Source organism: Strix uralensis, unplaced genomic scaffold (genome assembly GCF_047716275.1).
Source record: "Strix uralensis isolate ZFMK-TIS-50842 unplaced genomic scaffold, bStrUra1 scaffold_220, whole genome shotgun sequence".
NCBI classification, from domain to species: domain Eukaryota; kingdom Metazoa; phylum Chordata; class Aves; order Strigiformes; family Strigidae; genus Strix; species Strix uralensis.
In genome coordinates, this window is record NW_027436829.1 from 104250 (window position 1) to 129774 (window position 25525).

Consider the following 25525-nt stretch of genomic DNA (forward strand, 5'->3'; position numbering starts at 1 on the left):
CTGGGCACTCACCTATGGGGCCTCCCCAGTGTCCCCTATGGGGCTGGGGACTCTCCAGTGTCTCATATAGGGCTGGGCACTCGCCTATGGGGCCTCCCCGCTGTCCCCTATGGGGCTGGGGACGCTCCCGTGTCCCCTATAGGGCTGGGGACTCTCCAGTGTCCCCTATGGGGCTGGGCACTCACCTATGGGGCCTCCCCGCTGTCCCCTATGGGGCTGGGGACGCTCCCGTGTCCCCTATAGGGCTGGGGACTCTCCAGTGTCCCCTATGGGGCTGGGCACTCACCTATGGGGCCTCCCCGCTGTCCCCTATGGGGCTGGGGACGCTCCCGTGTCCCCTATAGGGCTGGGGACTCTCCAGTGTCCCCTATGGGGCTGGGCACTCACCTATGGGGCCTCCCCAGTGTCCCCTATAGGGCTGGGCACTCTCCAGTGTCCCCTATGGGGCTGGGCACTCACCTATGGGGCCTCCCCAGTGTCCCCTATAGGGCTGGGCACTCTCCAGTGTCCCCTATGGGGCTGGGCACTCACCTATGGGGCCTCCCCGCCGTCCCCCACGGGGCTGGGGACTCTCCAGTGTCCCCTATGGGGCTGGGCACTCCCCAGCGTCCCCCATAGGGTGGGCACTCACCTACGGGCACGCTCCCGTGCCCCCCGGGCGGGTGCCCACCGCTCCCCTCCCTCCAGGCCATGGCGGGGGCGCGGGCGCAGGTGCGGGCGCAGGGCCGGGCGCTGGAGCGGCGGCTGCGGCGGGTGCCGGGGCGGGCGCTGCTGGAGGGGCTGCGCGGGGCCGGGGCGCTGGGGCCGGCGGAGGAGGCGGCGCTGGGGGCCCCGGGGGGCCGCGGCTGGGCCCGGCGGCTGCGGGCGCTGGCGCTGGCCCGCGGCGAGGAGACCTGCCGCGTCCTGCTGCGCCTGCTGGCGCGCCTGGAGGAGCCGGGGCCGCTGGGTGAGTCCCCCGTCCCCCCGACGGCGCCCTACAGGCGACACCCTCGAGGCGACGCCCTAGAGGTGACACCCTAAGGCGACACCACGCCCTAGAGGGGTTTGGGTGTCGCGTCCGTCCGTCCCCTGCAGATTTCTACAACCCCCAGCGCGACGCCGAGCCGTCGCACCGCTCCGACTGTCCCTGCTGTCACCCGCCGGAGCACCGGGAGGGCGGAGACCCCCAGGAGGAGGAGGAGGAGGGTGAGGAAGAGGATGGAGGCTCTGAAGAGGAGGATGAAGACCCTGAGGAGGAGGAGGAGGAGGAGGAGGAGGGTGGTGAAGCTGGAGGCCCCGAGGAGGAGGAGGAAGGTGATGGTGAGGAGGTAGATGGAGGCTGTGAGGAAGAAGATGGTGATGGAGGCCCTGAGGAGGAAGATGGTGAGGAGGAGGATGGAGGCGACGCTGAGTAGGAGAGGGGACACTGAGGGGGAGGAAGATGGAGACCTTGAGGAGGAGAAGGGTGGTGAGGAGGAAGATGAGACCCCAAGGAGGAGCATGAAGACCCTGAGGAGGAAGATGGTGGTGGAGATGGGGGCCCTGAGGAGGAAGGTGACGGTGAGGAGGTAGATGGAGAGGCTGAGGAAGAAGGTGGCGCTGAGGAGGAGGATGGTGATGAAGATGGACACCCTGAGGAGCGTGATGGACACCCTGAGGAAGATGATGGACACCCTGAGAGGGAACTTGATGAGGAGAAAGATGACGATGATGGATTTGGGGCAAGAAACGGGCTGAATGGGACAGCTGGGCCCCAAGATGCCCTCTCAGCCTTCCTCCCCCCCCTCCTCCTCCCTGTCCCCCCTCTCCTGCCCTGGACCCCTGGGTCCCCAATAAACCCTCTCCCCTCAGCACCAGCTGCAGCTTTAATGAGGGCGGCGCCTCGCTCCGGTAACGAGAGGGGCCCTAACGAAGCCAGAGGGGGTGGGGGAGAGGTCAGGAACCCCAATGTCCTGGGGGGGTGGGTGGGGTGGGCGCCCTAATGTCCAAACAAGGGACCTCGGTGTCCGGGAGCACCTTGACCTCCATGATGATCAATGTCCAACATGGGGGGGTTCTCCAGGAGCACCTTGATCTCCATGATGATGAACATCCAACGTTGGGGGGTTCTCCAGGAGCACCTTGATCTCCATGATGATGAAAGTCCAACATTGGGGGGTTCTCCAGGAGCACCTTCACCTCCATGATGATGAACATCCAACGTTGGGGGGTTCTCCAGAAGCACCTTGATCTCCATGATGATCAATGTCCAACATGGGGGGGTTCTCCAGGAGCACCTTGACCTCCATGATGATCAGTGTCCAACGTTGGGGGTTCTCCAGAAGCACCTTGACCTCCATGATGACGAACACCCAACATGGGGGTCTCTGGGACCCAAGCGTCCGGGGTGGTGGGGCAGGGGGACGCAGGCGTCCGTCCCTCCTAGATCCGGAAGCTCTCCCCTTTGCCGTCGATGTGGCGCAGGCGCAGGTAGACGTCGGTGCCCACCCCCTGCAGCGACTGCAGGCAGAGCGACCCCCCCAGGTACTCGGCGTAGGCCCGCGAGGTGGGCAACCCGAAACCAAACCTGGGGGGGCAGCCGGGGGTCACCAGGGGGGTTCCCCGAGATTTTTTCTGGGGGGAACCCCCTTGGTGTCCCTCCGTCGCGACGTACCCATGCATGGGGCCAGCCTGGCCGCTGTTGCTGAGGTCCAGGAGGTTGCGGAAGGGACCCCCCAAACGGGGGTCCTGGGCGCTGGCCTCGGCCGTGCTGAAGTGGTACTCAGTCACCTTGTCCAGGAGGTCGTGGGGGATCCCACCGCCCCGGTCGGAGATCCTGGTGGGGGGACACGGGGGGACCCCTCAGGAGAGACCCCAAGATGGGGGGCACCAGAGGGGAGGGGGTGGGGGACCCAGAGAAACATCCTGGGGACGGGCATGAGGACACCCTGGAGAACCCCCAGTAGATGGGAACATCTTGGGGACATCCGCGGATGTGGGGACACCCTGGAGACCCCCCCCAAGCCCAGGAACGCCCCGTACCGGATGACGAGGTCGATGTCGTTGTTGGCGATGGTCACCACGATGTCGGGGACGTTGTAGGGGGTGTCGAGGTGGGACTCCATCGTCGCCCTGTGCCGCCCCAGAAGGTCCCTATAGCCCCTTATGGCCCCATACACCTCCCTAGAGCCCCACATACCCCCCTATGGCCCCGTACACCCCCCCCGTGCGCCGATACATCCTCTGTAAGCTCCCTATACCCCTATATGATAATATACACCCCCTATAGGGCCCAGTAACCTCCTTTACCCCCTGTTGAAAACCCCATATCTCCCTTAAAAGCCCCACGTCGCCCCCATACATCTTCTATAGGTCCTGTACCCTCACTTTAAGTCTGTGTACACCCCCTATAGACCCCATGCACCCCTATAAGAGCCTACATGGCCCCCTTAAGGCCCCATACCCTTCCCTACCCCCTCAGGAAACCCCGTATCTCCCTCATAAAGCCCCACATCCCCCCCTCTTTGGGCCCTATAACCCCCCTATACCCCCCTGCTCCCTATAGCCCCCGTACCTCATGGCGTTCTTGAGCAGCTCGGGCAGGACGTAGTCGAGGGGCAGGGGGATGAAGGGGAACCGCGCCGCCACGTGCCCGTTGATGCGCACCCGCGGCGCGTTCCCGTACTGGTGCTCGCACAGCCGCCTGCAGGCCCCGCGTCACCCGGACAGCACCCCCCGTCACCCGCTGCCACGCCCCTGTCACCCCCCGTCACCCCTCAACCCCGTACGAGCCCTCAGAGAAACACCCAGGAATCCCCCACGACCCATAAATCCTTCCTGGGAACCCCTATAGCCCCATAAGACCCTCATAAGAGTCCCCGCAGCCACCTATAGACCCTGCAGGGCTTCTATAGCCCCATAGGAACCCCCATAAAAGCGCTATGGAACCTCTATAGCCCTATACAGACCCTGCAGGAACCCCCCAGGACTCCCTACAACCCCATAAGAACCCCTCAGGATCCCTATAGCCTCATAGAGACCCTTGTAAGAATTTCTATAGGCACTTATAAACCCCACAGGGCTCCTACAGCCCCACAGAGACCCTCACAAGAACCCCTACAGCTCTCTACAGACCCTACAGGAACCCCATAAACCCCCCCTACAACCCCTTTGGAACACCACAGGGCCCCTATAGCCCCATAGGAACCCCTATAGAGCTCGTGTAACTCCATAGGGGAACTTATATAAACCCCTATATCTCATAAAGACCCTTGTGAGACCTTTATAGCCTTATAAGGGCTTCACGGCACCTTTATAGCTCCGTAGCGACCCCCACAAAAAAGCTTACAGCCCCCAGAAACACCCCCAGGAGCCCCTATAGCCTCCGGGGAGAAACTGCGTGGCCCCATAGGGACCCCCGGCCCCTTATAGCCCCATAGGTGCCTCACCGGGCAAAGTCGACCCACTTCTCGATGAGCTTCTTGGGGGAGAGACGGGTGCAGATGATGCCCACGAAGTCGGGCTATGGGGAGAGGGGGGGGAGGTGTTGGGAGAGGGCGAGAGGGGGTCCCTATGGGGCCTATAGGTGCCCCCTGCCACCCTCTATAGGCGCCAGCTCACCTTGTCCTCGTGTAGGGCCAGGTGGTGGGCGGCCAACATCCGCATCCCCAGCCGCGACGTCAGCGTCTTGTCCAGGAAAGGCCGCAGCAGCCGCTCGTCCTGAGGGACCCGGGTGTTGGGGGGGGCCCAGGCACCCCCCCGCCCCCCAAAAAGGACCCACACACCCGTGGGGGGCTCCCCGCCCCCCCCCAACGACCCAGGCACCCGGTACCTGGATGTGCCGCCGACACTCGCGCAGCCCCTCGGCCAACAGCGTCACCACGTCCTTGTGGTCCTCCAGCAGCTGCCGCAGCAGCGCGCAGTACCGCGCCTCGTCACCCCGCGCCTGGATCTGGGGACACGGGGACACCGTGATGGGGGGGGGACACAACGGAGCGGTTGTGCGCCCCGTCACCCGCACACAGGCGGACGGGTGATGCCGGCGGGTGACACGAGGACAGGGGTGACGTGAGGACAGGGTGAGGCGGGGACACGGGTGACACGGAGTCAGGGTGACGAGCGGAGGTGGGTGACACGGGTCAGGGTGACGCGGGGACGCGGGTGACAACACTCACAGGCGGGAACTCGCTGAGCTTCTGGAAGGCGCGGATATACAGCTCGTGCTGGGGGGGGACAGCATCAGCGCCCGGAGGCCTGGGTCCCCTCCCTGGACACCTGGGTGTCCCCCCAGGGACGCCAGGGTCCCCCCCAAGGACGCACCACGTGGAGGATGGTGGGGTTGCAGCCGATGATGAAGGGGAGGCTGCGGAAGCCCTTGATGCGGTGGGCGATGCGCACCGGCAGCTCTTGCTGGAGGTAGCGGGCGCTCTTCTGCGGGGGGAAGAGAGGCAGCCGGACGCCTGGGTCCCCCCCGAATCCCTGGGTCCCCTCCCACACGGGCCCCCAAAGCCACCCGAGTCCCCTCTACCCAGACACAAGCCCCCCAAAGCACCCGGCTCCCCCCCAACCTGGACACCTGCGTCCCCCCCGAACGCCTGCGTCTCCCCCGAACGCCTGGGTCCCCCCTCAGAACGCCTGGGTTCCCCCCTAAGCGCTGGGGCCCCCCCCAAGCGCTGGGCCCCCCCCAGGACACCGGGGTCCGTCCCCCCCACTCACCAGGATGTGGCTGCCGTCCTGCGAGCGCCCCGAGTACAACATGGTGGTGGGGGTCAAGCGCACCGAGGGCTGTTGGGGGGACAGGGAGGGTGATGCCACCCAGACGCCGGGGTCCCTCCCAGACTCTGGGGGTCCCCCCACCCCACCCGAACGCCGGGGTCCCACCTTCTCGGCGGCGACGTCGATGGCGGGCTGGTGGTAGAAGGAGGTGACGGCCTTGGAGCGCTCCCGGGCCAGGTCAGGCGGGGTCTGGTCGGCGGCTGCCCGGGCGGGGGGACGGGGGGGCAGAGCCCCCCCTCGCCGGCCCCCCAAAACCCGACGCAGCATCTCCTGGGGAGGCGGGGGGGAGCCAGGGCGGGGGGCCCCAGATGCCTGGGTGTCCCCCCGGGTATGGGGGAGGAGAGGGGGGGCACAGGGAGCCCCACAGCCCTCCCAGGGACACCCACACCCCCTCCAAGAATCCGCACAACCCCCCCAAGGGACTCAGGGGTCCGGGCCCCACACACCCCCCTACACCCCCTCACGGCCCCAGAGGGCTGCCAGGGCCCCACATAACCCCCAGGGACCCCCCCTCAGAGGGACCCGGGAGTCCGGGCCCCCCCCCCCATGGACCCACCCCCCGAGCGACCCAGGAGCCCGGGACCCCCTTTCCCACCTCCCCCAGAGGGGACCCGGGCGTCCGGGCCCCACACCTCCCCCCAGGCGTCCCGGACTCCCCTTTCCCCTCAGTGTCCCCCCTAAAGAGGGCACCCAGCAGCCCAGGACCCCTTTCCCGCCCCCCAAGAGCCGACCCAAGCGCTCGGTGCCCCCTTTTTCCCCTCAGTCCCCCCCCTACACACGGGTCCCAGCTGTCCGGCCCCGCCTTGTCCCGTCCCCCAGAGCGAACCCAGGCGTTCGGGACCCGCTTGTCCCCTGTGTCCCCCCCTCAAGGGACCGAGATCCGGGACGGCCCCCCCCTCAGAGGGGACCCAGGGGGCCGGGCCCCCCCCACTCACCAGCCAGCGGACCCAGGCGGCCGAGACGCCCCCCCCAGGCTTCCCTCAGAGTGGCCCCGTCCGCTCCCCCCCCCCGCTTCCCTCAGAATGGTTCGGCCCGGGGCGGGGGGCAGTGCACAGCGCATGCGCAGCGCCGGGGGCGGGAACGGCGCGTGCGCGAGGTGCGAGAACGGCGCCATTTTGTGGAGGCGCGATGGGAAATGGAGTCCCTGGAGGGGATGGGACGCTCGGCCCCGGCTCCCACGGTGGGTTCGGGGGGGACCGACACAGGGGGCTGGGTCTCTCGTGAGGGGGTCCCAGAGGTCTGGGTCCCTTGTTAGGGGGGTGGGAGGCGTCCCTGAGGGAAGAGGCCTGGGTCCCTCCTGGGGGGGGTGTCAGGGGGTCCCCAGTACCTAGGTCCCTTGTTGGGGGGGTGTCAGGGGGTCCCCAGGTGCCTGGGTCCCTTATTGGGGGGGTGTCATGGGGTCCCAGAGTCCTGGGTCCCCCCATAACCTGGGGGGAACGCAAGGGGAGGACACGACACGACACCACACGCAGACGCTGGGGTCCCTCGCTCACAGCTGCCATGTTGGGGGGGGAGGAGGGGTCACCCCCAGCCGTGGGGGTGTCCCCCTCCCCTCGCCTGACACTTTTGGGTGCGTTTCAGGCCGTTTTGAGGTGGCGGAGCCGCCGCCAGTGGCGCCAGTTGAGGGCGAGGAGGGCGGCGTTGAGGAGGTAGGTGGTGACGCAGACGAGGCAGAAGTCCTGCAGGCCGAAGGCCAGCACCCCCGCCAGCCACAGCGAGGCCACCGCCGAGGCCACTGACGTCCCCAGCAGCGCCGCTGCCGCCCCCCGCCCCGGCACTGCCCCTGTGGGGGGCCGTCAGGGGGGGGGGCAGCGGGTCCCTAATGTGTCCCCAGGGCCCCTCCGCCACATCCCCGGTGTCCCCAGCGTGTCCCCACCACATCCGCAGTGTCCCCAAAGTGTCCCCAATGTGCCCCTACCCCATCCCCAGTGCATCCCCGGTGTCCCCAATGTGTCCCCACCACATCCCCAGTGTCCCCAAAGTGTCCCCAGTGTGCCCCTACCCCATCCCCAGTGCATCCCCAGTGTCCCCAATGTGTCCCCACCACATCCCCAGTGTCCCCACCACATCCCTGGTGTCCCCAAAGTGTTCCCAATGTGCCTCTACCCTGTCCCCGGTGTCCCCAGTGTGTCCCCACCATGTCCCCAGTGTCCCCAAAGTGTTCCCAATGTCCCCAGTGTGCCCCCACCCCGTCCCCACTGTCCCCACCATGTCCCCATTGCACTCCCATTGTCCCCAGTGTGTCCCCACCGCATCCCCAGTGTCCCCAATGTGTCCCCAGTGTGCCCAACATGCCCCCACCACGTCCCCAGTGTCCCCCCCCGCCTACCCAGCAGCCCCTGCAGCAGGTAGAAGAGCAGACCGATGGCCCCGTTGGGGACGTTGGCGACGCTGTCGCGGCCCAGCAGCCCCTCCACCAGCCCCAGGCCCCGGCCCCACCTGCCGAGGGGGAGGGGGCAACGCTTGGACACGCCCCCTCCAGCGGGGAGACACGCCCACCGTGCCCATATAGGGCGCCGCTTGGCCTCTGAGCCACGCCCCCCTCGTAGCCACGCTCCCCTCGTAACCCCGCCCCTCCCCACCCCCGGCACGCCATTGGCCGCCGCGAGCCCCGCCCCCGCCACGTGGCGCTGTTTACCCACGCGGCGGGTTGTGCAACGCCGCCGCGGTGCAACCTAACCCGACACAACGCAACCCAACGTCACCCAACGTGGCGCAACCGAACCCCCGCCCCGGTTCCCGGTACCCCCCCCCCCCCCCTCCGGTACCGGGAAGCGAAGACGCGTGTGCAGGACACGGCGGGCCCCAGGTCGCAGGCGGCGCGGTAGGCGGGGTCGCGGGCGATCGCGTGCTCCACGTGCAGTGCGTACAGCGACAGCGCCGCGCCCGCCAGGCACAGCGCCGCGCGCGCCGCCATCGCTGCCCCGCCCCTCCACCGCCTCCCGCCACACTCCATTGGCCGAGGCTCCGCCTCGTCCCACCCCCCCCTCCACCGCTCGGATTGGGCGGCGCGCCTGCCACGCCCCGGTGCCTCCGCCGTCATTGGACGGCGCTCCTCAGGCAGCCCGCGCTCTGATTGGGCGGCGGCGGCAGCGCCCCGCCCACCCCGCTCCCGCCCCTTCCCCGGAAGCGGCCGTGGGGGCTGCTGGGGGATGTGGTCCGCGGGGGGCGGGGCTGCCCAGGGGGCCCCCTCCCCCCCCCCCCCCCCAAAAATAAAGGGGGACCCGGGCGGGGCGGGCGGGGTTAAAACCGGCTGCGGGCCGGGGCGGGGCAGAGGCGGCGGCGGACACGGACCCACACACACAGCACCCACGGGACCCCCCACAAAACCCCAGGGACCCACAGGTACCTCCACGGATCCCCACAGGGACCCCCCACTGACCCCCCAGAGACCCACAGACCCCCCCCGACACCCACACGGACCCCACAGGGACCCCCCCACTGGCCCCCACAGATCCACAGCTCCCCAGACTCACAGGAACCCCTCCCCAGACCCCCCCAGCCCCACAGGAACCCCCCACTGACCCCCACAGACCCCCCCAGACTCACAGAAACCCCCCACTGATCCCCCCAGGCCCACAGGAACCCCCCACTGACCCCCACAGACCCCCCCCAGATTCACAGAAACCCCCCACTGACCCCCACAGACCCACAGACCCACAGGAACCCTCCACTGACCCCCACAGACCCACCAGAAACCCCCCCCAGACACTCACGGACCCCCAGGGATCCCCCACAGACCCTCCGCGGACCCCCCGGGACCCCCCCCGGGCCTCCCCGGTGTGTCCGCCATGGCCCGACACGCCTTGACACGCCTCGACACACCTCAACATGCCGCCGCCCTCCTGCTCCTGCTCCTGGCCCGTGAGTTGGGGGGCAGGGGGGGAGAATGGACACGGGACATATTGGGGGGACCCGGGGAGGGGGACCCAGGTGTCCGGCAGCGGAAGGGACCCAGGCGTCCCCTGCCCCAGGGGGGACCCAGGCGTCCGGGCGGGGCACCCACTGGACTGGTCGTACCGGAAAGGCCGAGGTCACAACCCCCGAAAATGAACCCGGACGCCTGGGTCCCCCCGGAGGCGGGGGGTGGGGCTGGGGGGGGCCACCTGGATCCCTCGGGGTGAGGGGACCCCGAGCCCTGACCCCCCCCCTTTCCCCACAGATGCTGAAATTTCAGCTGGGGAGACAGCTGCAGGTAAGATATATGCAAATGAGGCTCTGAATATTCATGAAAACCCCTCCACCCCCCTTGGCTCTACCCCTCCCCACCTGGAAGAGCCCCCACACACTTCTTTCGGGGGGGACCCAGGCCTTTGGGGCACCCTCTCGCCCCCAGCACCCAGGGGAGCCGGGCACCCAAGTGACATTTTGGGTGGGGCGCGGGCAGCCGGGCGTCCGGTGGGGTCACCCACTGTCCCCACTTCCCCCCGCCAGCGCTGGCGCAACCCCTTCCCGCAGGCTGTCGCAACCACCCCTGGGGCGGCTGAAATCCGAGTGGGGGTGGGGGGAGGCACAGAGGACACTCGGGTGTCCCCCGCGACCGCAGCGGAGGTGGGGGGGGACACACACACTGATGGGTGCCGGGCGCAGAGCCCGAGTGCGGGCGTCAGCGGGAGCTGGGCCGCGTGGTGGGGGGCACGGCCGCCCGCCCCGGAGAGTGGCCCTGGCAAGTGAGCCTCCAGCTGCGGGGAGAGCACTTCTGCGGGGGCACCCTCGTCACCCCGCAATGGGTGCTGTCGGCCGCCCACTGCTTCCAGGGGTGAGTCCTGGGGGAGGTGGTGGTGGGGGGTTGTCCCGGGGGGCAGGGGGGGGGGCTGAGCCCCAGGAGGAGGGTGGTTCTGGAGTGGGACCTTCCTTGGGGACACACACCCCCCGCAATCCCTTTGGGGCATCCGGAAATCCACTGGGTTGCTCAGAGCTCCTTTGGGACCCTTAGACCCCCATTGGGCTACCTAGACCCCCACGGGGCCACCCAGATCCCCTTTGGGACCCCTTGAATCTGTTGGGCCACCTAGATCCCCACTAGGCCACCCAGATCCTCACCGGGGCTCCCAGAACCCTTTTGGGCCACCTAACTCCTCATTAGACCACCTGGAACCCTACTGGGCTGCCTTGATCCTCACTGAGCCACCTAGAAACCCATTGGTCCTCCCAGAAGCCTTTTGGGCCAGCTAGATCCCCATTGGGCAAGCTAGATTTCCACTGCACCACCTAGATGTTCTCTGGGGCACCCAGAACCTGGCTGGAGCCCCCGTGGCTGGGGTGGGGGCACCCATGACCCCTTGGGGCACCTAGAACCTGCTTGGGGCACCTAGATCACAGCTGGGACACCCATGACTGGGGTTGGGGCACCGAGAACCTGGTTGGACCACCTCGACCCGGGTTGGGGCACCCGAGGCCGGGCTCGGGGCACCCAGAGGGGACGGGGTGACAGCGGTGGCACCCCCCAGGCCCAACGGGAGCCGGGCGGAGCCCACGGCCTGGCGGGCAGTGGTGGGCCGGCTGCGGCTGCAGGAGACGGGGGGCCAGGAGAGGACGGTGGTGGAAGTGGTGGTCCACGAGGGCTACCGGCGGGTGGAGGGGGGCCACGACCTGGCACTGGCCCGCCTGGAGTCTCCTGTCACCCTCGGGCCCCGCGTGGGGACCATCTGCCTGCCCCAGGCCCAGCACCCCTTTGCCTTCGGCACCCCGTGCTGGATCACCGGGTGGGGCCACGTGGCTGAGAACGGTGAGGCCCAGATGCCGGGGTCCCCCGGGGCTGGGGGGCTGTGGAGGTGGGTCCCCATGGTGGTGGGTCCCCATGGGGTGGGTCTCTGTGGGGTGGTTCTTGGTCATTGGGGTCTTCATGGTGGTGGGTCCCCATGTTGGTGGATCTTCACGGGGTGGTTCTTGGTCATCGTGGTTCCCATGGTGGTGGCTCCCCATGGTCACGTGTCCCTATGCTGGTGGCTCCCCGTGGTCACGTGCGGTGTCCCCACGGTGGTGGCTCCCCGTGACGATGTCCCCCCGGGCTGGCAGTGTCCCTGCCGGCGGGGTCCCCTCTCCAGAAGGTGGCCCTGGACCTGCTGAGCCCCGAGACCTGCAACTGCCTCTACTCCAACCTGCGGCGCCGGGAGCTGGCGCGGCCGGCACGGCCCACCATGGTCTGCGCTGGTGGGCAGGAGGGCGGCCGCGGCGCCTGCCAGGTACGGGGCGCCCCAGGGGCGCCTATAGGGGCTATAGGGGCTATAGGGGGTGTGAGGGGGCAATAGAGGGGCTGTGGAGGCCTGTGAAGTCTGTGGAGGGGCCATAGGGGGACCTACAGATGTCTGTAGGGGCCTGTTAAGGGTCTGTGGGGCTACAGGGGGCATATATGGGGCTGTAGGGGGTCTTGGGGGGCTATAGGGGGCAGATATGGGGCTGTAGGGGGCCTTGGGGGGCTATAGGGGGCAGATATGGGGCTGTAGGGGGCCTTGGGGGGCTATAGGGGGCAGATATGGGGCTGTAGGGGGTCTTGGGGGGCTATAGGGGGCAGATATGGGGCTGTAGGGGGTCTGTAGGCGATCTATGGGGCTATAGGGGGCAGATATGGGGCTGTAGAGGGTCTGTAGGCGATCTATGGGGCTATAGGGGGCAGATATGGGGCTGAAGGGGGGCTATGGGTGATCTATGGGGCTATAGGGGGCAGATATGGGGCTGTAGGGGGGCTGTAGGGGGGCTATAGGCGATCTATGGGGCTATAGGGGCCATTGGAGGGTCAGGGAGTGCTATAGGGGAATATAGGGGGCTGCAGGTGGCACGGGGGGGCTATAGGGGGCTGGGGGAGCCTATAGGGGTGCGTAGGGCCCCCGGGCTCCGCGCTGACCCCCTGCCCCCCCCCCCAGGCGGACTCGGGGGGCCCGCTGGCCTGCGGGGGCCCGGGGGGGCAGTGGGTGCAGGCGGGGGTGCTGAGCTTCGCCGTGGGCTGCGCCCGCCCCAATGGGCCGGTGCTGGCCACGGGGCTGGTGGCCCACGCGGGCTGGCTGGGCCGACGCCTGCCCCCCACTGCCTTCGCCCCCCTGGGGCCCCCCCCGCCCCCTGGCCTGGAGGACGGCAAGTGCCTGGGTGAGCCATGGGGGACCGGGGGCGCGGGGGGGGGGGGGCACCTCATAATCCCTGGGGACCCCAATATATGGGTGGGGGGCACCCAATAACCCCCTGGGGGCACCCCATGACCCCCGGGGACACCGACATATGGGTGGGGGGGTCCCATAACTCACTGATACCCCCCGGGGCACCCCGACACCCAGTCTGACCCCCCCCTTTCCCCCCCCCAGGCTGCGGGATGCAGGGGGGGCCTCGCCTGGAGCCCCCCCCCGGCCCCTCCTGGCCCTGGGCCGTCAGCCTGCGGCTGGGGGGGCGGCACCGCTGCGGGGGGGCGCTGGTGGCCGAGAGCTGGGTGCTGACGGCCGCGCACTGCTTCATCGGGTGAGCGGGGGACCCCCAACTGCCCCCGGGACCCCCAAATACCTCCCCCTGCCCCAAATACCCCCCCGGGACCCCCAAATACCCCCCCTGTGCCCCACAGCACCCGCCGGGACCCCCATCTCCCCCCCCCTGTGCCCCACAGCACCCCCTGGGACCCCCAAATACCCCTCCCCGTGCCCCATAGCACCCCCCGGGACCCCAAACTGCCCCCCCTGCCCCAAATACCCCCCCGGGACCCCCAAATACCCCCCCTGTGCCCCACAGCACCCCCCGGGACCCCCATCTCCCCCCCCCTGTGCCCCACAGCACCCCCCGGGACCCCCATCTCCCCCCCCCTGTGCCCCACAGCACCCCCTGTGCCCCCCATCTTCCCCCCCCGTGCCCCACAGCACCCCCTGTGCCCCCTATCCCCCCCCCCGCCCCACAGCACCCCCTGTGCCCCCCATCTTCCCCCCCCCGTGCCCCACAGCACCCCCTGTGCCCCCCATCTTCCCCCCCCCGTGCCCCACAGCACCCCCTGTGCCCCCTATCCCCCCCCCCGCCCCACAGCACCCCCTGTGCCCCCCATCTTCCCCCCCCCGTGCCCCACAGCACCCCCTGTGCCCCCCATCTCCCCCCCCCGTGCCCCATAGCACCCCCAGACCCATCCCGGGGGGGGGGCTGTTCCCCATCCCAGCTGGGGGTGCGGGGGGGGGGGGTCCCTGGGGGCTGCCTGTCCCAGGACCCAGGCGTGCGGCCGCAGGCAGCAGGACCCCGCGGCCTGGGAGGTGGTGGCATCGGGGGACACGCGGCGTCGGGGCGCCCGCCTGCACCTGCACGGGGCCTACGTGGAGCCGGGGGGCGGCCGGGACCTGGCGCTGCTGCGGCTGGAGCCCCCCCTGGCCCCGGGCCCGGGGCTGCGGCCCCTCTGCTTGCCCTACGGCCAGCACCAGCGGCCCCCCGGCACCCGCTGCTGGGCGCTGCTGGCCCCCAACGGTGAGCGCCGCGGGGCGGCCCTGCTGGCCCCAGACTGCTGGCCCCACTGTCCTTAGTGTCCCCATCGTCCCTGGTGTCCCCATCCCTGGTGTCCTCATCCCTGCTGTCCTCCTTGTCCTTAGTGTCCCCATCATCCCTGGTGTCCCCATCATCCCTGGTGTCCCCATCCCTGGTGTCCCCATCCCTGCTGTCCTCCTTGTCCTTAGTGTCCCCATTGTCCCTGGTGTCCCCACTGTCCTTAGTGTCCCCATCTCTGGTGTCCCCATCCCTGGTGTCCCCCTTGTCCTTAGTGTCCCCATCATCCCTGCTGTCCCCACCATCCCTGTTATCTCCATCCCTGGTGTCCCCATTGTCCCTGCTGTCCCACCACGTCCCCACCATCCGTGTCCCCATCCTCCCCCACGTCCCCATCTGCACTGTCCCCAACCCCGCTCTCCCCATGCCCCCCCCCCAGGCTCGTCCATCCCCGAGGAGCTGCTCAGCCTCGAGGTGACACCCTCTGAGTCCTGCGGGACACGGGGGGACATCAGGGGGGATGTGGGGGTCCCACCCCCCCGCGACAGCTTCTGCATCACCATCCCTGAGGGCACCAGCGCCTGCCAGGTCAGCGGGGACGGGGGGACCCCATGTCCCCACGTCCCTCCCAGGGTCCCCACGTCCCTTCTGGGTCCTCTGGGTTCCCTTTGGGGTCCCTCGGGGTCCCCACATCCCTCCTGGGGTCCTCTGTGTCCCCTTTGGGGTCCCTTGGTGTCCTGAGTCCCTCCTGGGGTCCCCATGTCCCTCCTGGGGTCCCCTGGGGGGTCCCTGTGTCCCTGTTGGGGTCCCCACATCCCTTTTTGGGTCCCATGGGGGTTGCTGGGTCACTTTTGGGGTTCCTTGGCATCCCCATGTCCCTCCTGGGGTCCGTGGGTCCCTTTTTGGGGCATCTCAGGTCCTTTTTGGGGTATCCAAGGTCCCTTTGGGGTGTCTGGGGTCCTTTTCAAGGGCTTGGGGATCCTTTTTGGGGTGTCTGGGGTCCCTTTTGGGGTTTTGAAGGGTTTTTTTGGGGTCCCAGAGGTTTCTTCCAGTGGGGTTTTGGGGTGTCCCCCAGTGCTGGGCTGACGGTGACACCCCACAGCCGGACGGGGGGTCCCCCCTAGCCTGCGAGGAGCGGGGGGTCTGGTTCCTGTTGGGGACGGCCAGCGTGGGGGGCTGCGCCCAGGGGGGGCCCCCCCTCTTCACCGCCACCTCCCACTACGAACGCTGGGTCGCTGGCATCACCCGTGAGGCCTATTTCGCCGAGACCCCCCCGGACCCCCGCGAGGAGGAGGAGGAGTTCACGGAGGACCCCAAAACCACCGAGAACCCCGAGATCCAGGGGCACCCCAATGCCACGGAGCACCCCAGTGCCCGGGAGCGCCCCGAAACCACCGTGAACCCCGAGATCCTGGGGCGCCCCAATGCCACGGAGCACCCCGGTGCCCGGGAGCGCCCCGAAACCACCGAAACCCCCGAGTTCCGGGGCAACCCCGAGCCCGTGGAGGACCCCGGTGTCAGCGGGGAGCTCTGAAAGCAAGGCCAGATCCCCCGGGACCCCGATGCCTGGGGGCACCCCAAATCCTGGGAGGACCCAGACGTCCGGGAGGGGTCAGGCAAGGCCCGAGCCCCACTTTGGGGTGGGGAGGGGCTGGGGGGGGTGGGGAGGGGGAGGGGGCAGAGCAATAAAGTGGTGGTGGTCTGCAGTGTCCCCCGTCTCTTTCTGGGGGTCTCGCCCCCATCTGTGGCACACTTGGGGGGTCCCCAGCCCAACTCAGGGCACACTTGGGGTCCCCAGCCCCATTTTGGGGTCACGCCCCGCAGAAAACCAAAATCCACCCAAAACCACTCCAAAACAACCCAAATTTAATCACGGGGAGGGAAACAGGGTCCAGACTCCCCCCGCTCCCCCCCCCCAGGACAACCCCATCACCCATCGGCCTCAGCACCCCCGGGGGAGCGGTGTCGGGGAGCGGCGGGTCGGTGCCGGGGGGGCTGGGACCACCGGCGCTGCCCCCCCACTGCCTGTGCGGGGTGACACCGCGCCGGGGAGGACTTGGGGACCGTCCGGCGGGTGCTTGGGGGAGCGCGGGACGGCGGCACTGGGGAGGACTCCAACACCGTCACCTCCGGCTGTCCAGCGTGGGGGGAGGCTGAAGAGGACTCGCACCCCGTTTCCCGTGGGTTGGGGTGTACCGGGGACACCCCTGGTGCCGATAATGCCATCTGGGGTGACGGGGAGGACTCCAACACCGTCACCGGTGTGTTCAGGTGTCCCGGAGGCGCCTGTAGCACCGACAACGCGGCTTGGGGTGTTGAGGGGGACCCCAACACCATCTCCATGGCGTCCAGGCGTCCCATAGACACCTCCACCACCTGTAACGTGGCCGGCAGTGCCGAAGAGTCCTCCTGCATCATCTCCATCGCGTTTCGGTGTCCCGGAGGTCCCTTATCCACCTGTAACGTTGTTGGTGGCACCGCGGGGTCCTCCAACACCGCCTCTATCCCATCCGGGTGTCCCACAGGCTTCTCCTCCGCCTGTAACATCGGTGGTGGTGCCGAAGAGTCCTCCAACACCGCCTCCGTTGTGTCTGGGTGTTGTACAGACACCTCCGCCGCCTGTAGCGAGGTCGGTGGTGCCGTAGTGTCCTCCGACACCATCTCCGCTGTGTCCAGGTGTCCCGCGGGCTTCTCCCCTTGTAACGCCGGCGGTGCCGAGGCGTCCTCCGACGCCAGCTCCATCCCGTCCGCTTGTCCCACAGACACCTCCACCGCCTGTAGCGCGGCTGGCGAGTCCTCCGACACCGTCTCCACGGCGTCTGGCTGCGCCGGCGCTCCCTCGTCCGCCTGTAGGTCGCCGGTGCCCGGGGGGTGCAGGCGCTGGTGGCCCAGGAGCTGGCGGCGCAGGCGGAACGCCTTGGGGCAGAGCCCGCAGCGGTGCCGGCAGCGCTCGGCGTGGGTGCGCCGGTGGTTCTTCAGGGCCATCAGGTTGTAGAAGGCCTTGTGACAGGCGGTGCAGCGGAAGAGGCCGGTGGTGTGGGTCTGCCGGTGGTTGACCAGGCTGCCGGCGTGCTTGTAGCTGCGGCCGCACACCTCGCAGCGGAAGGGCCGTGCCGCCGCCTGGCGCCGCCGCTCCTCCTCCTCCTCGTCCTCGCCGGCACAGGCATCGCACGCCGGTTCCCCGCCCGCCGCCGCCGGCACCGCCGCCGCCGGGGGTCCCGCCTTGCAGCGGGGGTGGTTGCGCAGGTGGTTGCGGTACGCGGCGAGGTTGGGGTAGCGCCGGGCGCAGACGGCGCAGGGGAAGACGCCGGTCTGGTGGGTTTGCCGGTGGTTGACCAGGCTGCCGCCGTGGCGGTAGGTTTTCCCGCAGACGCTACAGGCGTAGGGTCGCCGCTCGCCCCCCGCCACGTCGGCCAGGGCGGCCGCCTCCTCGGCGCGGTGGCTCCGGCTGTGCTCCCGCAGGCTCTCCAGGCCGGCAAAGGGCTGCCCGCAGTAGCCGCAGATGTGCCACAACTCGTCGCCCGCCGCCTCCCCCCAACACCCCTCCGGCACCGCCACCGGCGCCGCCGCCGCCGCCGCGTGCTCCTGCCGGTGGTGCCGCGCCAGGTCGGCCTCGCCGGGGAAGATGCCGCCGCACAGGCTGCAGAGGAAGGGCCGCTCTTCCTCCTCCTCCTCCTCCTCGCCCTCGCCCGCGACACCCCGCGGCCGCCGGTGCCGGCGGAAATGCGCCTGCAGCGCCGGGAGGCCGCCGAACTCCTTGGGGCACAGCGAGCACTGGTAGATGCCGGGCGGCGGCGGCGGCGCGGGCGGGGCGGCGGCGCAGCCGTTGCGGCGGGGGTGGTGGCGGTGCCGCCGCCGCCGGTGTCCCCGCAGGTGTCCCTTCAGCGCGCCCAGGTTGGAGAAGCGCTTGGCGCAGAGGCTGCAGCCGAAATCGCCCGTCTGGTGCGTCTGCTTGTGGTTGATGAGGCTGCCCGAGTGGCGGTAGCTCTTCCCGCACACCTCGCAGCGGTACACCCGCTCGGCGGCGGCGGCGGTCGTGGCGTCACCCGCGCGGCGCGGCGCCGCCCGCCGTCCCCGCCGGTGCCCCCGCGCGTGGGTGCGCAGCGCCATCAGGTTGGGGAAGTGCTTGGGGCAGAGCGAGCAGGCGAAGACGCCGGTGCGGTGGGTGTGCCGGTGGTTGGCCAGGCTGCCCCGGTGCCGGTACCGCCGGCCGCACTCCCCGCAGCCGTACAGCCGCCCCGGCGAGGCCGCGTGGGCGCCGCCGCTGTCCCGGGGGTCGGCCTGCGCGCGGCGGTGGGCGCGGCGGTGGCTGCTGAGGGCCGCCAGGTTGAAGAGCTGTTTGCCGCAGGCGCCGCAGCCGTAGACGCCGGTCTGGTGGCTGCGGCGGTGGTTGACGAGGCTCCCCGCGTGCCGGTAGCTCCGCCCGCACTCCCCGCACCGGAACCGCCGCTCGGGGGACGGCACCGGCGACGCCGCCATGGCGGTGGGGGGGGTGTGTGTGGGGGGGGGTCTCTTGGCGTCCCACAATGCACCGCGGTCCGAACGGCGCGGGGGGGGGGGCGGAACTGGAAGACAAAGGGTTAAAGTGAGCAGAGGGACCCCAAAACCCGCCAGTTTTTCCCCACAAAACGCGGCGCCCCCCGCCCGCCCCCGCCGCTTTGGGGGAGGCCCCCCCCACCCCCGACCCCGCACCGGCACCTCCTTTTGTTGCGGGGAGACCGGAAGCGCCCCCTGGCCCCGCCCCTTCCGTTTCCCCTCCCCACCCTCCGGAAGCCCCGCCCCCCTCGCGGCCACGCCCATCCCGCTTCCGCCCCGCCCCCCCCCGCGGTCCTAGCGCCCGCCGCGCCCCAGCGGAGCCCCCCAGGTAAGGACGGGCCCCCCTCTGCCCCCCCCCCGCCTTTTCCCCGACCCCCCCCCGACCTCGCCCCCCCTCCCCGGTCCCATGGTGCATTGCAGCGCCCCCCCCATCCCCCCCCATCGCACGGCCCGTCCCGGGGTGCATTGCGGCCCCCCCGCATTGCACGGGGCCCCCCCGCACGCCCCCCATTGCCCCCCCCACCCCGGGGTGCGTTATAGACCCCCCCCCCGCACCCCCTTCCCATGGTGCACTGCGCGCCCCTCCCCCCACGTGCCACCATCTTGCTGCCCGACAAAAGGGGGGGGGGTGTCGCTCCCCCCCCACCTGGGTGCAGCCTCCCGAGTGCAAAATGGGGTAAAACGGCTCCAAATCAGTGTGAAAGGAGAGTGGGGCGGGGGATGGGGCGAGGGGGGACACCCCCCCCCGGGGGCTGCCATCCCCCTCCCCTGACATGGTGTTGTGTCCGCAGGGGCCATGGAGGAGCGTCGGGAGGGTCCGGGCGGGGACGTCGGTGGTGGCACCCACGGGGACATCGGTGGCACCCCTGGGGACGTCGGTGGCACCCCTGGGGACACCCGTAGCGGCACCCGTGGTGACATCGGTGGTGGCACCCACGGGGACGTTGGTGGTGGCACCCCTGGGGACATCCCCAGTGACACCCGTGGCCGTAACGGCACCCGCGGGGACCTCCAAGGTGTGGCCCTTGATGATGGCCCTGGGGACATCAGCAGTGACCCCCGCAGGGACGCCCGAGGTGACACCCACGGGGACCTCCAAGATGACACCCAAGGTGACACCCGAGACATCTCCCATGGGGACCCCCCTGGGGACGCCCCCGCCCCGCCCGCCCATGGGAAGCCGGGGGGGGCCACCACCACCACCGCGACCACCACCAGGTCCAGAGGTGCCACCACCAGGTCCAGAAGTGCCACCGCGGCCAGGTCCAGAGGTGCCACCACCCCCGCGGCCGCGCCAGCCGCCTCCGTCGGTGCCACCACCACCAGGTCCAGAGGTGCCGCCGCCGTGACCGACGTCTCCGAGACGTCTGCAGATGCCGCCATCACGATGGGCGTCTCCAAGGCAGCCGGCGGCGCCACCACCGCCTCCGGGGGCGCGACCACCAGGTCCAGAGGTGCCACCGCCACCAGGTCCAGGGGTGCCACCACCACCAGGTCCAGAGGTGCCACCACCGCCACGGTTGCGTCCAGAGACGCCACCGCACCCGGAGCTGCCACCGCTGCGGCGGATGCGTCCAAACCAGCCGGAGGCGCCGCCCCCACCCGGTCCAGAGGTGCCACCAGGTCCAGAGGTGCCACCACCACGAGGGTGACACCCAAAGCGTCCGGAGATCCCACCGCAGCGCCCGGAGGTGCCACCACCACCACCACGGACGCATCCGAAGCGCCCGGAGACGCCACCACCATCACGTCCGGCGGCGCCAGTGCCACCACGGACACGCCCGGAGATGCCACCGGCACCGCCACAGACGCCCCCGGCGATGCCACCGGCGCCGCCACGGACCCCCCCTGCTCCTCCTGCCCCCGCCCCGCGCCCCTCTTCCCCTGCACCACCTGCCCCAAGTCCTACGGCACCCTCTCCAAGCTGACCATCCACCAGCGCGCCCACACCGGCGAGCGCCCCTTTTCCTGCCCGGATTGCCCCAAATCCTTCGCCGACCCTTCCGTCTACCGCAAGCACCGCCGCGGCCACGCCGGGCTGCGTCCCCACCGCTGCGGCGCCTGCCCCAAAGCCTACGCCGAGCGCAAGGACCTGCGCAACCACCAGCGCAGCCACACGGGCGAGCGGCCCTTCCTCTGCGCCGAGTGCGGGAAGAGCTTCGGCCGCTCCTCGTCGCTCGCCTGCCACCAGCGCATCCACGCGCCGCGCAAGCCCTACGCCTGCGGCACCTGCGGCAAGGCCTTCACCCAGCTCTCGTCCTTCCAGAGCCACCAGCGCGTCCACACGGGCGAGCGGCCCTTCCTGTGTCCCCAGTGCGGGCGCATGTTCTCGGACCCCTCCAGCTACCGGCGCCACCAGCGCGCCCACCAGGGCGTCAAACCCTACGGCTGCGGCGAGTGCGGCAAAGCCTTCCGGCAGCCGGCGGACCTGGCCGTGCACCGGCGCACCCACACGGGCGAGCGGCCCTGGCGCTGCGGCGAGTGCGGCAAAACCTTCGTGGCCTCCTGGGACCTCAAGCGGCACCGGCTGACCCACACGGGCGAGCGGCCGTGGCGCTGCGGCGAGTGCGGGAAGAGCTTCGGGGAGCGGGCGGCGCTGGGCAAGCACCGGCGGACGCACTCGGGCGAGCGGCCCTACGCCTGCGGGCGCTGCGGGAAGGGCTTTGGCGGCGCCTCGGGGCTGCGCAAGCACGAGAGGACGCACGGGAAGAGGGAGGCGGGAGGCGGCGACGACGTGGCTGCTGGGGCTGGCCTCGGCGTGGCTACCGGGGCTGGCCTCCATATGGCCGCCGGACTCGGCCTTGGAATCGCTGGAGGGGGTCAGGGCGTGGCCGCCAGGCTTGGCCATGACGTGGCTGCTGGAGTTGGCCACAGTATGGCCGCCAGAGCTGGCCACGGCGTGGCCGCTGGTGCTGGGCATGACGTGACCGGTCAGCCTGGCCACGTGATGGCCACCGGCGTTGGCCACGGCATGGCGGCTGGCATCGGGCATGATGTGGCTTGTCAACCCGGCCACGGCATAGCCACCGGCATTGGCCATGGCGTGGCCGCCGGCACCGGGCAGGACGCAGGTGGTCATCCTGGCCACGGCGTGGCCACCGGCATCGGCCGCGGCATGGCTGCTGCCATTGGACATAACGTGGGTGCCCAACCCGGCCACGGCATAGCCACCGGTGTTGGCCACGGCATAGCCACCGGCATTGGGCACGACGCAGGTGTCCAGCCTGGCCACAAAGTGGCCACCGGAGCTGGCCACAACATGGCCACTGGACTCAGCCACACCGTGGCTGCCCAAGCCGTCTGTGACGCGGCCGCCGCTACCGGGCGGGACACGAGTGCTCAGCCCGGCCCTGACGTGGCCACTGGACTCGGTCACAGCGTGGCCACTACGGCTGGAACGGGGCCCATCGTGGCTGCGGGAGCTGGCCACAACATGGCCGCCACCAACATGGCCACCACCAACATGGCCGCCTCCATAGGAAGCCCCAACATGGCGGCCCCCATGGGAGACCCCAAAATGGCTGCTCCCCATATGGCCACGCCCATTGGCGCCCCAGGGGCGTGTCTGGCCGATGGGGGTGTGGCCCCGCCCGGCCCCGCCCCCCCCGAGCCCCGCCCCTTCGCCTGCCCGCTCTGCCCCAAGCGCTTCGGGGCCCGGGCGGGGCTGCGCAAGCACCAGCGCCGCCACGGCCACGCCCCCTCCCCGCAGGCACCGCCCACCCCTGCCGGGACGGCTTAGCCACGCCCCCTCCTGCAACGGCAAAGGGGGTGGGTCCTCGCGCGGCCCCGCCCCTTGCCCCACCCCCTCGAGTGTTATTGGCCAATAAACTGCCGAGTCAGCACCTCTGTCTCCGCCTCTTTGTGACCCCGCCCCACCCCCACCCCCCCCCGGCAGCCAAAACTCCAATTCTGGGGTTTCACCATCTTTATTTGTGCCCCGCCCTCCCCCCCAGCTCCCAGCCAATGGCAGTGAGCGCTCCCGCGGTGCCCCACCCACCCCCCACTGCCTGGCCAATCAACCCCCCCATCAGTGTTTGCCCCGCCCCCTTTCCCCTTGTCAGTCCCGCCCCCTCCCCCACAGCCAATCCCACACCGGCCCCGCCCCTGCTCTCAGCCAATCCCATCGCAGTATCTCCCCTCCCCCCAGCCAATCCCCTGCCAGTGCCCACCCCCTGCCCATCCAATCCCACATCACCCCCAGTGCCCCGCCCACACCCACCCCTCAGCCAATGGCGTCGTAGGGGGGCGGGTCCCTCCCCTGGGTGCTGGGCAGAGGCTCCTCCCCCCCCCCCGGCGCCTCCCGACCTCGACGCGCCCCAAATCTCCTCGTGTTCGGGGGCTCCCGGGGGCTCCGCGGGCGCGGCCGAGCCCCCGGCACCGCTGCGGTCGGCTGCTCGTCCAACGTCTCGGTCTGGGGGGGCCCCTCCAGCGCCTCCAAGCCCGGCTGACCCTCCAGCACGTCCACACGTGGTTGAGCACCCAACACCTTGGTCTTTGGGTGCCCCTCCAGCGCCTCCAAGCCTGGTTGACCTTCCAGCACCTCCAAACTTGGTTGAACACCCAACATCTTGGTCTTTGGGTGCCCTTCCAACGCCTCCACTCCTGGTTGACCCTCCAACATGTCCACGCTTGGCTGCATCTCAAATGTCTTGGTCTTTGGGTGCCCCTCCAGCGCCTCCAATCCTGGTTGACCCTCCAGCACCTCCAAACTTGGTTGAGCACCCAACATCTTGGTCTTTGGGTGCCCCTCCAATGCTTCCAAGCCTGGTTCACCTTCCAGCACCTCCAAACTTGGTTGAGCACCCAACACCTTGGTCTTTGGGTGCCCCTCCAACGCCTCCAAGCCCGGCTGACCCTCCAGCACACCCAACGCCGGTCGCCCCTGCGACGTCCCCAGGCCGGCGGGCCCCTGCGCCGCCCCGTGGGCCTCCTCCAGGTGCACCCGCTCGTGGGTGATGAGGTTGGAGCTCTGGCTGAAGCGCCGCCCGCAGCGGGCGCAGCCGTAGGGCCGCTCGCCGGTGTGGGTGCGCCGGTGCTGCTCCAGGTGGGCGCTGCGGACGAAGGCGCGGCCGCACTCGGCGCAGCCGTAGGGCTTCTCGCCGGTGTGGATGCGCTGGTGCCGCACCAGGGTGGAGCTCATGCCGAAGGCTTTGCCGCACTCGCCGCAGCGGTAGGGCCGCTCGCCGGCGTGCGTGCGCCGGTGCAGCGCCAGGTTGGAGCGCAGGGCGAAGGCCTGCCCGCACTCCCCGCAGGCGAAGGGCCGCTCCTCCCCGTGCGCCCGCTGGTGCCGCGCCAGCGCCGAGCGCAAGCCGAAGGCTCGCCCGCACTCCCCGCAGCGGTGCGGCTGCAGGCCCAGGTGCAGCCGCCGGTGCTTGGCCAGGGTGGCCCCGTGGCCGAAGCGCTTGCCGCACTCCCCGCAGGCGAAGGGCTTCTCGCCGCTGTGGCTGCGCTGGTGCTGGATGAGCTCCGAGCTCTGCACGAAGCCTTTGCCGCACTCGCCGCAGCGGAAGGGCTTCTCGCCGCCGTGCGTCTTGCCGTGCTTGAGCAGGTTGGCGCGCTGGGCGAAGCTCTTGCCGCACTGGCCGCAGCGGTAGGGCCGCTCGCCCGAGTGGCTGGCCTGGTGCTGGAGGAGGTCGGAGCTGCGGTAAAACGCCTTCCGGCACTGCCCGCAGGCGTAGGGCCGCTCGCCGGCGTGGGCGCGCTGGTGCTTCACCAGGTTGGTGCTCTGGCTGAAGGCTTTGCCGCACTCGCCGCAGGCGTAGGGGCGCTCGCCCGTGTGGGTGCGGCGGTGCTGGGCCAGGTTGGAGCTCCAGCCGAAGGCTTTGCCGCAGTCGCCGCACTTGTAGGGGCGCTCGCCCGTGTGCGTGCGCAGGTGCTGGGCCAGGTGCGAGCGCTGGGCGAAGCGTTTGCCGCACTCGCCGCAGGCGTTGGGCCGCTCGCCCGTGTGGCTGCGCCGGTGACGCTCCAGCTTCGACCACTGCCCGAAGGCTTTGCCGCACTCGCTGCAGATGTAGGGGCGGCCGGGGGGGGCTCCGGCTGCGACGGGGGGGGGGGAGCGTCAGGGAGCTCAGAGCCGGGGCGGGGGACCCTGCTCTGACCCACCCTGGGGGGATGCGAGGGGCCCCACGCGCCTGGGGCCCCCCTTCTGCCCCACCCTGGGAGGGTTTGGGGGTCCCGCACCCCTGGGCCCCCCCTTCTATCCCCCCTATGAGGGTTTGGGGGTCCCACACGCCTGGATCCCCCCTTTAATCCCACCCCATGGGGGTTTTGGGGCTCCCAGACGCCTTGGCCTCCACTTGTCTCCCCCCCGGGAAGGGTTTGGGGGTCCCGCACCCCTGGACCCCCCCTTCTATCCCCCCCTATGAGGGTTTGGGGGTCCCACACGCCTGGTCCCCCCCTTCCAGCCCCACCCTGGGAGGGTTTGGGGGTCCCACACACCTGGATCCCCCCGTTCCACCCCACCCTATGAGGGTTTGGGGGTCCCGCACCCCTGGGCCCCCCCGGGAGGGTTTGGGGGTCCCCGGGCTCTCACCTGCCGCCATCTCCTTGGGGGTCTCCTCGGCGGTCCCGGTCCGGGGCTCCATGGGGCAGCCTGGGGGGCGGGGGGTGAGGGAGAACCGGCGGGGGGGGGCGGGGGGACCCCCCGGGGGGGGAACGGGGGTTCGGGGGGTCCCAGGGGCGCGGCCCCGCCTCACCCGAGCGCGCCGCTGTCCCCGCCCCCTGTGACGTCACTTCCGCCAGCCGCCCCCAGCAACGCCTCCCCATAGCAACAGCGGGGAGTGAGGAGGGGGCGTGGCCGCCTCGACCACGCCCTCCACGC

General features: G+C 70.2%; 6 protein-coding genes across 7 annotated transcripts; 2 read left to right on the top strand and 4 right to left on the bottom strand.

Annotated features, from left to right (window-relative positions):
- Positions 1 to 1826: 1826 nt before the first annotated feature.
- Positions 1827 to 6141, bottom strand: BCKDK (branched chain keto acid dehydrogenase kinase). The gene is made up of 11 exons (XM_074857540.1): positions 5839 to 6141; positions 5674 to 5742; positions 5278 to 5388; positions 5133 to 5180; positions 4790 to 4909; positions 4579 to 4677; positions 4407 to 4480; positions 3533 to 3661; positions 3001 to 3090; positions 2633 to 2794; positions 1827 to 2545 (listed from the first exon to the last, which is right to left on the bottom strand). Exons 1-11 carry the CDS (start codon positions 5998 to 6000, stop codon positions 2401 to 2403), a joined length of 1209 nt encoding a protein of 402 aa, XP_074713641.1. The 5' UTR covers positions 6001 to 6141; the 3' UTR covers positions 1827 to 2400.
- Positions 6142 to 7214: 1073 nt separating this feature from the next.
- Positions 7215 to 8692, bottom strand: VKORC1 (vitamin K epoxide reductase complex subunit 1). Of its 2 annotated transcripts, none has more exons than XM_074857548.1 (3): positions 8502 to 8692; positions 8063 to 8172; positions 7215 to 7510 (listed from the first exon to the last, which is right to left on the bottom strand). In XM_074857548.1, the coding sequence occupies exons 1-3, from the start codon at positions 8687 to 8689 to the stop codon at positions 7311 to 7313; spliced, it is 498 nt and encodes a 165-aa protein (XP_074713649.1). In that variant the 5' UTR covers positions 8690 to 8692; the 3' UTR covers positions 7215 to 7310. The 2 variants fall into 2 exon arrangements, with proteins under 2 accessions (XP_074713649.1, XP_074713648.1); XM_074857547.1 differs by having other exon boundaries at positions 7215 to 7516.
- Positions 8693 to 8864: 172 nt separating this feature from the next.
- Positions 8865 to 15636, top strand: LOC141938628 (serine protease 53-like). Its single transcript, XM_074857533.1, is given in 12 exon segments — positions 8865 to 9078; positions 9442 to 9597; positions 9896 to 9928; positions 10324 to 10492; positions 11184 to 11461; positions 11752 to 11918; positions 12597 to 12816; positions 13029 to 13179; positions 13922 to 14154; positions 14609 to 14757; positions 15272 to 15281; positions 15284 to 15636. Coding segments are annotated over 12 exon segments (1896 nt in total). The 5' UTR covers positions 8865 to 8885; the 3' UTR covers positions 15421 to 15636.
- Positions 15637 to 16018: 382 nt separating this feature from the next.
- Positions 16019 to 18905, bottom strand: ZNF646 (zinc finger protein 646). The gene is made up of 2 exons (XM_074857530.1): positions 18868 to 18905; positions 16019 to 18734 (listed from the first exon to the last, which is right to left on the bottom strand). The coding sequence occupies exon 2, from the start codon at positions 18646 to 18648 to the stop codon at positions 16099 to 16101; it is 2550 nt and encodes an 849-aa protein (XP_074713631.1). The 5' UTR covers positions 18649 to 18734; positions 18868 to 18905; the 3' UTR covers positions 16019 to 16098.
- A 73-nt stretch (positions 18906 to 18978) lies between these two features.
- On the top strand, positions 18979 to 22547 carry ZNF668 (zinc finger protein 668). Its single transcript, XM_074857528.1, has 2 exons — positions 18979 to 19033; positions 19497 to 22547. The coding sequence occupies exon 2, from the start codon at positions 19502 to 19504 to the stop codon at positions 22442 to 22444; it is 2943 nt and encodes a 980-aa protein (XP_074713629.1). The 5' UTR covers positions 18979 to 19033; positions 19497 to 19501; the 3' UTR covers positions 22445 to 22547.
- A 380-nt stretch (positions 22548 to 22927) lies between these two features.
- On the bottom strand, positions 22928 to 25415 carry LOC141938617 (uncharacterized). The gene is made up of 2 exons (XM_074857512.1): positions 25238 to 25415; positions 22928 to 24741 (listed from the first exon to the last, which is right to left on the bottom strand). The coding sequence occupies exons 1-2, from the start codon at positions 25287 to 25289 to the stop codon at positions 22928 to 22930; spliced, it is 1866 nt and encodes a 621-aa protein (XP_074713613.1). The 5' UTR covers positions 25290 to 25415.
- Positions 25416 to 25525: the final 110 nt, after the last annotated feature.

What these genes read in the sequence shown, in the direction of transcription:
- VKORC1 (XM_074857547.1), bottom strand. Translation starts at nt 8,689, where the DNA reads ATGGAGTGTGGCGGGAGGCGGTGGAGGGGCGGGGCAGCGATGGCGGCG. An exon ending in ACACGCGTCTTCGCTTCCCG is followed by an intron (nt 8,173 to 8,501) that starts GTACCGGAGGGG and finishes CCCCCTCGGCAG; the next exon opens with GTGGGGCCGGGGCCTGGGGC. An exon ending in CCTGCTGCAGGGGCTGCTGG is followed by an intron (nt 7,517 to 8,062) that starts GTAGGCGGGGGG and finishes GGCCCCCCACAG; the next exon opens with GGGCAGTGCCGGGGCGGGGG.
- LOC141938617 (XM_074857512.1), bottom strand. Translation starts at nt 25,289, where the DNA reads ATGGAGCCCCGGACCGGGACCGCCGAGGAGACCCCCAAGGAGATGGCG. An exon ending in CCCCAAGGAGATGGCGGCAG is followed by an intron (nt 24,742 to 25,237) that starts GTGAGAGCCCGG and finishes CCCCCGTCGCAG; the next exon opens with CCGGAGCCCCCCCCGGCCGC.
- BCKDK (XM_074857540.1), bottom strand. Translation starts at nt 6,000, where the DNA reads ATGCTGCGTCGGGTTTTGGGGGGCCGGCGAGGGGGGGCTCTGCCCCCC. An exon ending in ACCCCACCATCCTCCACGTG is followed by an intron (nt 5,181 to 5,277) that starts GTGCGTCCTTGG and finishes GTCCCCCCCCAG; the next exon opens with CACGAGCTGTATATCCGCGC. An exon ending in TGGCCCTACACGAGGACAAG is followed by an intron (nt 4,481 to 4,578) that starts GTGAGCTGGCGC and finishes CTCTCCCCATAG; the next exon opens with CCCGACTTCGTGGGCATCAT.
- ZNF646 (XM_074857530.1), bottom strand. Translation starts at nt 18,648, where the DNA reads ATGGCGGCGTCGCCGGTGCCGTCCCCCGAGCGGCGGTTCCGGTGCGGG.
- ZNF668 (XM_074857528.1), top strand. Translation starts at nt 19,502, where the DNA reads ATGGAGGAGCGTCGGGAGGGTCCGGGCGGGGACGTCGGTGGTGGCACC.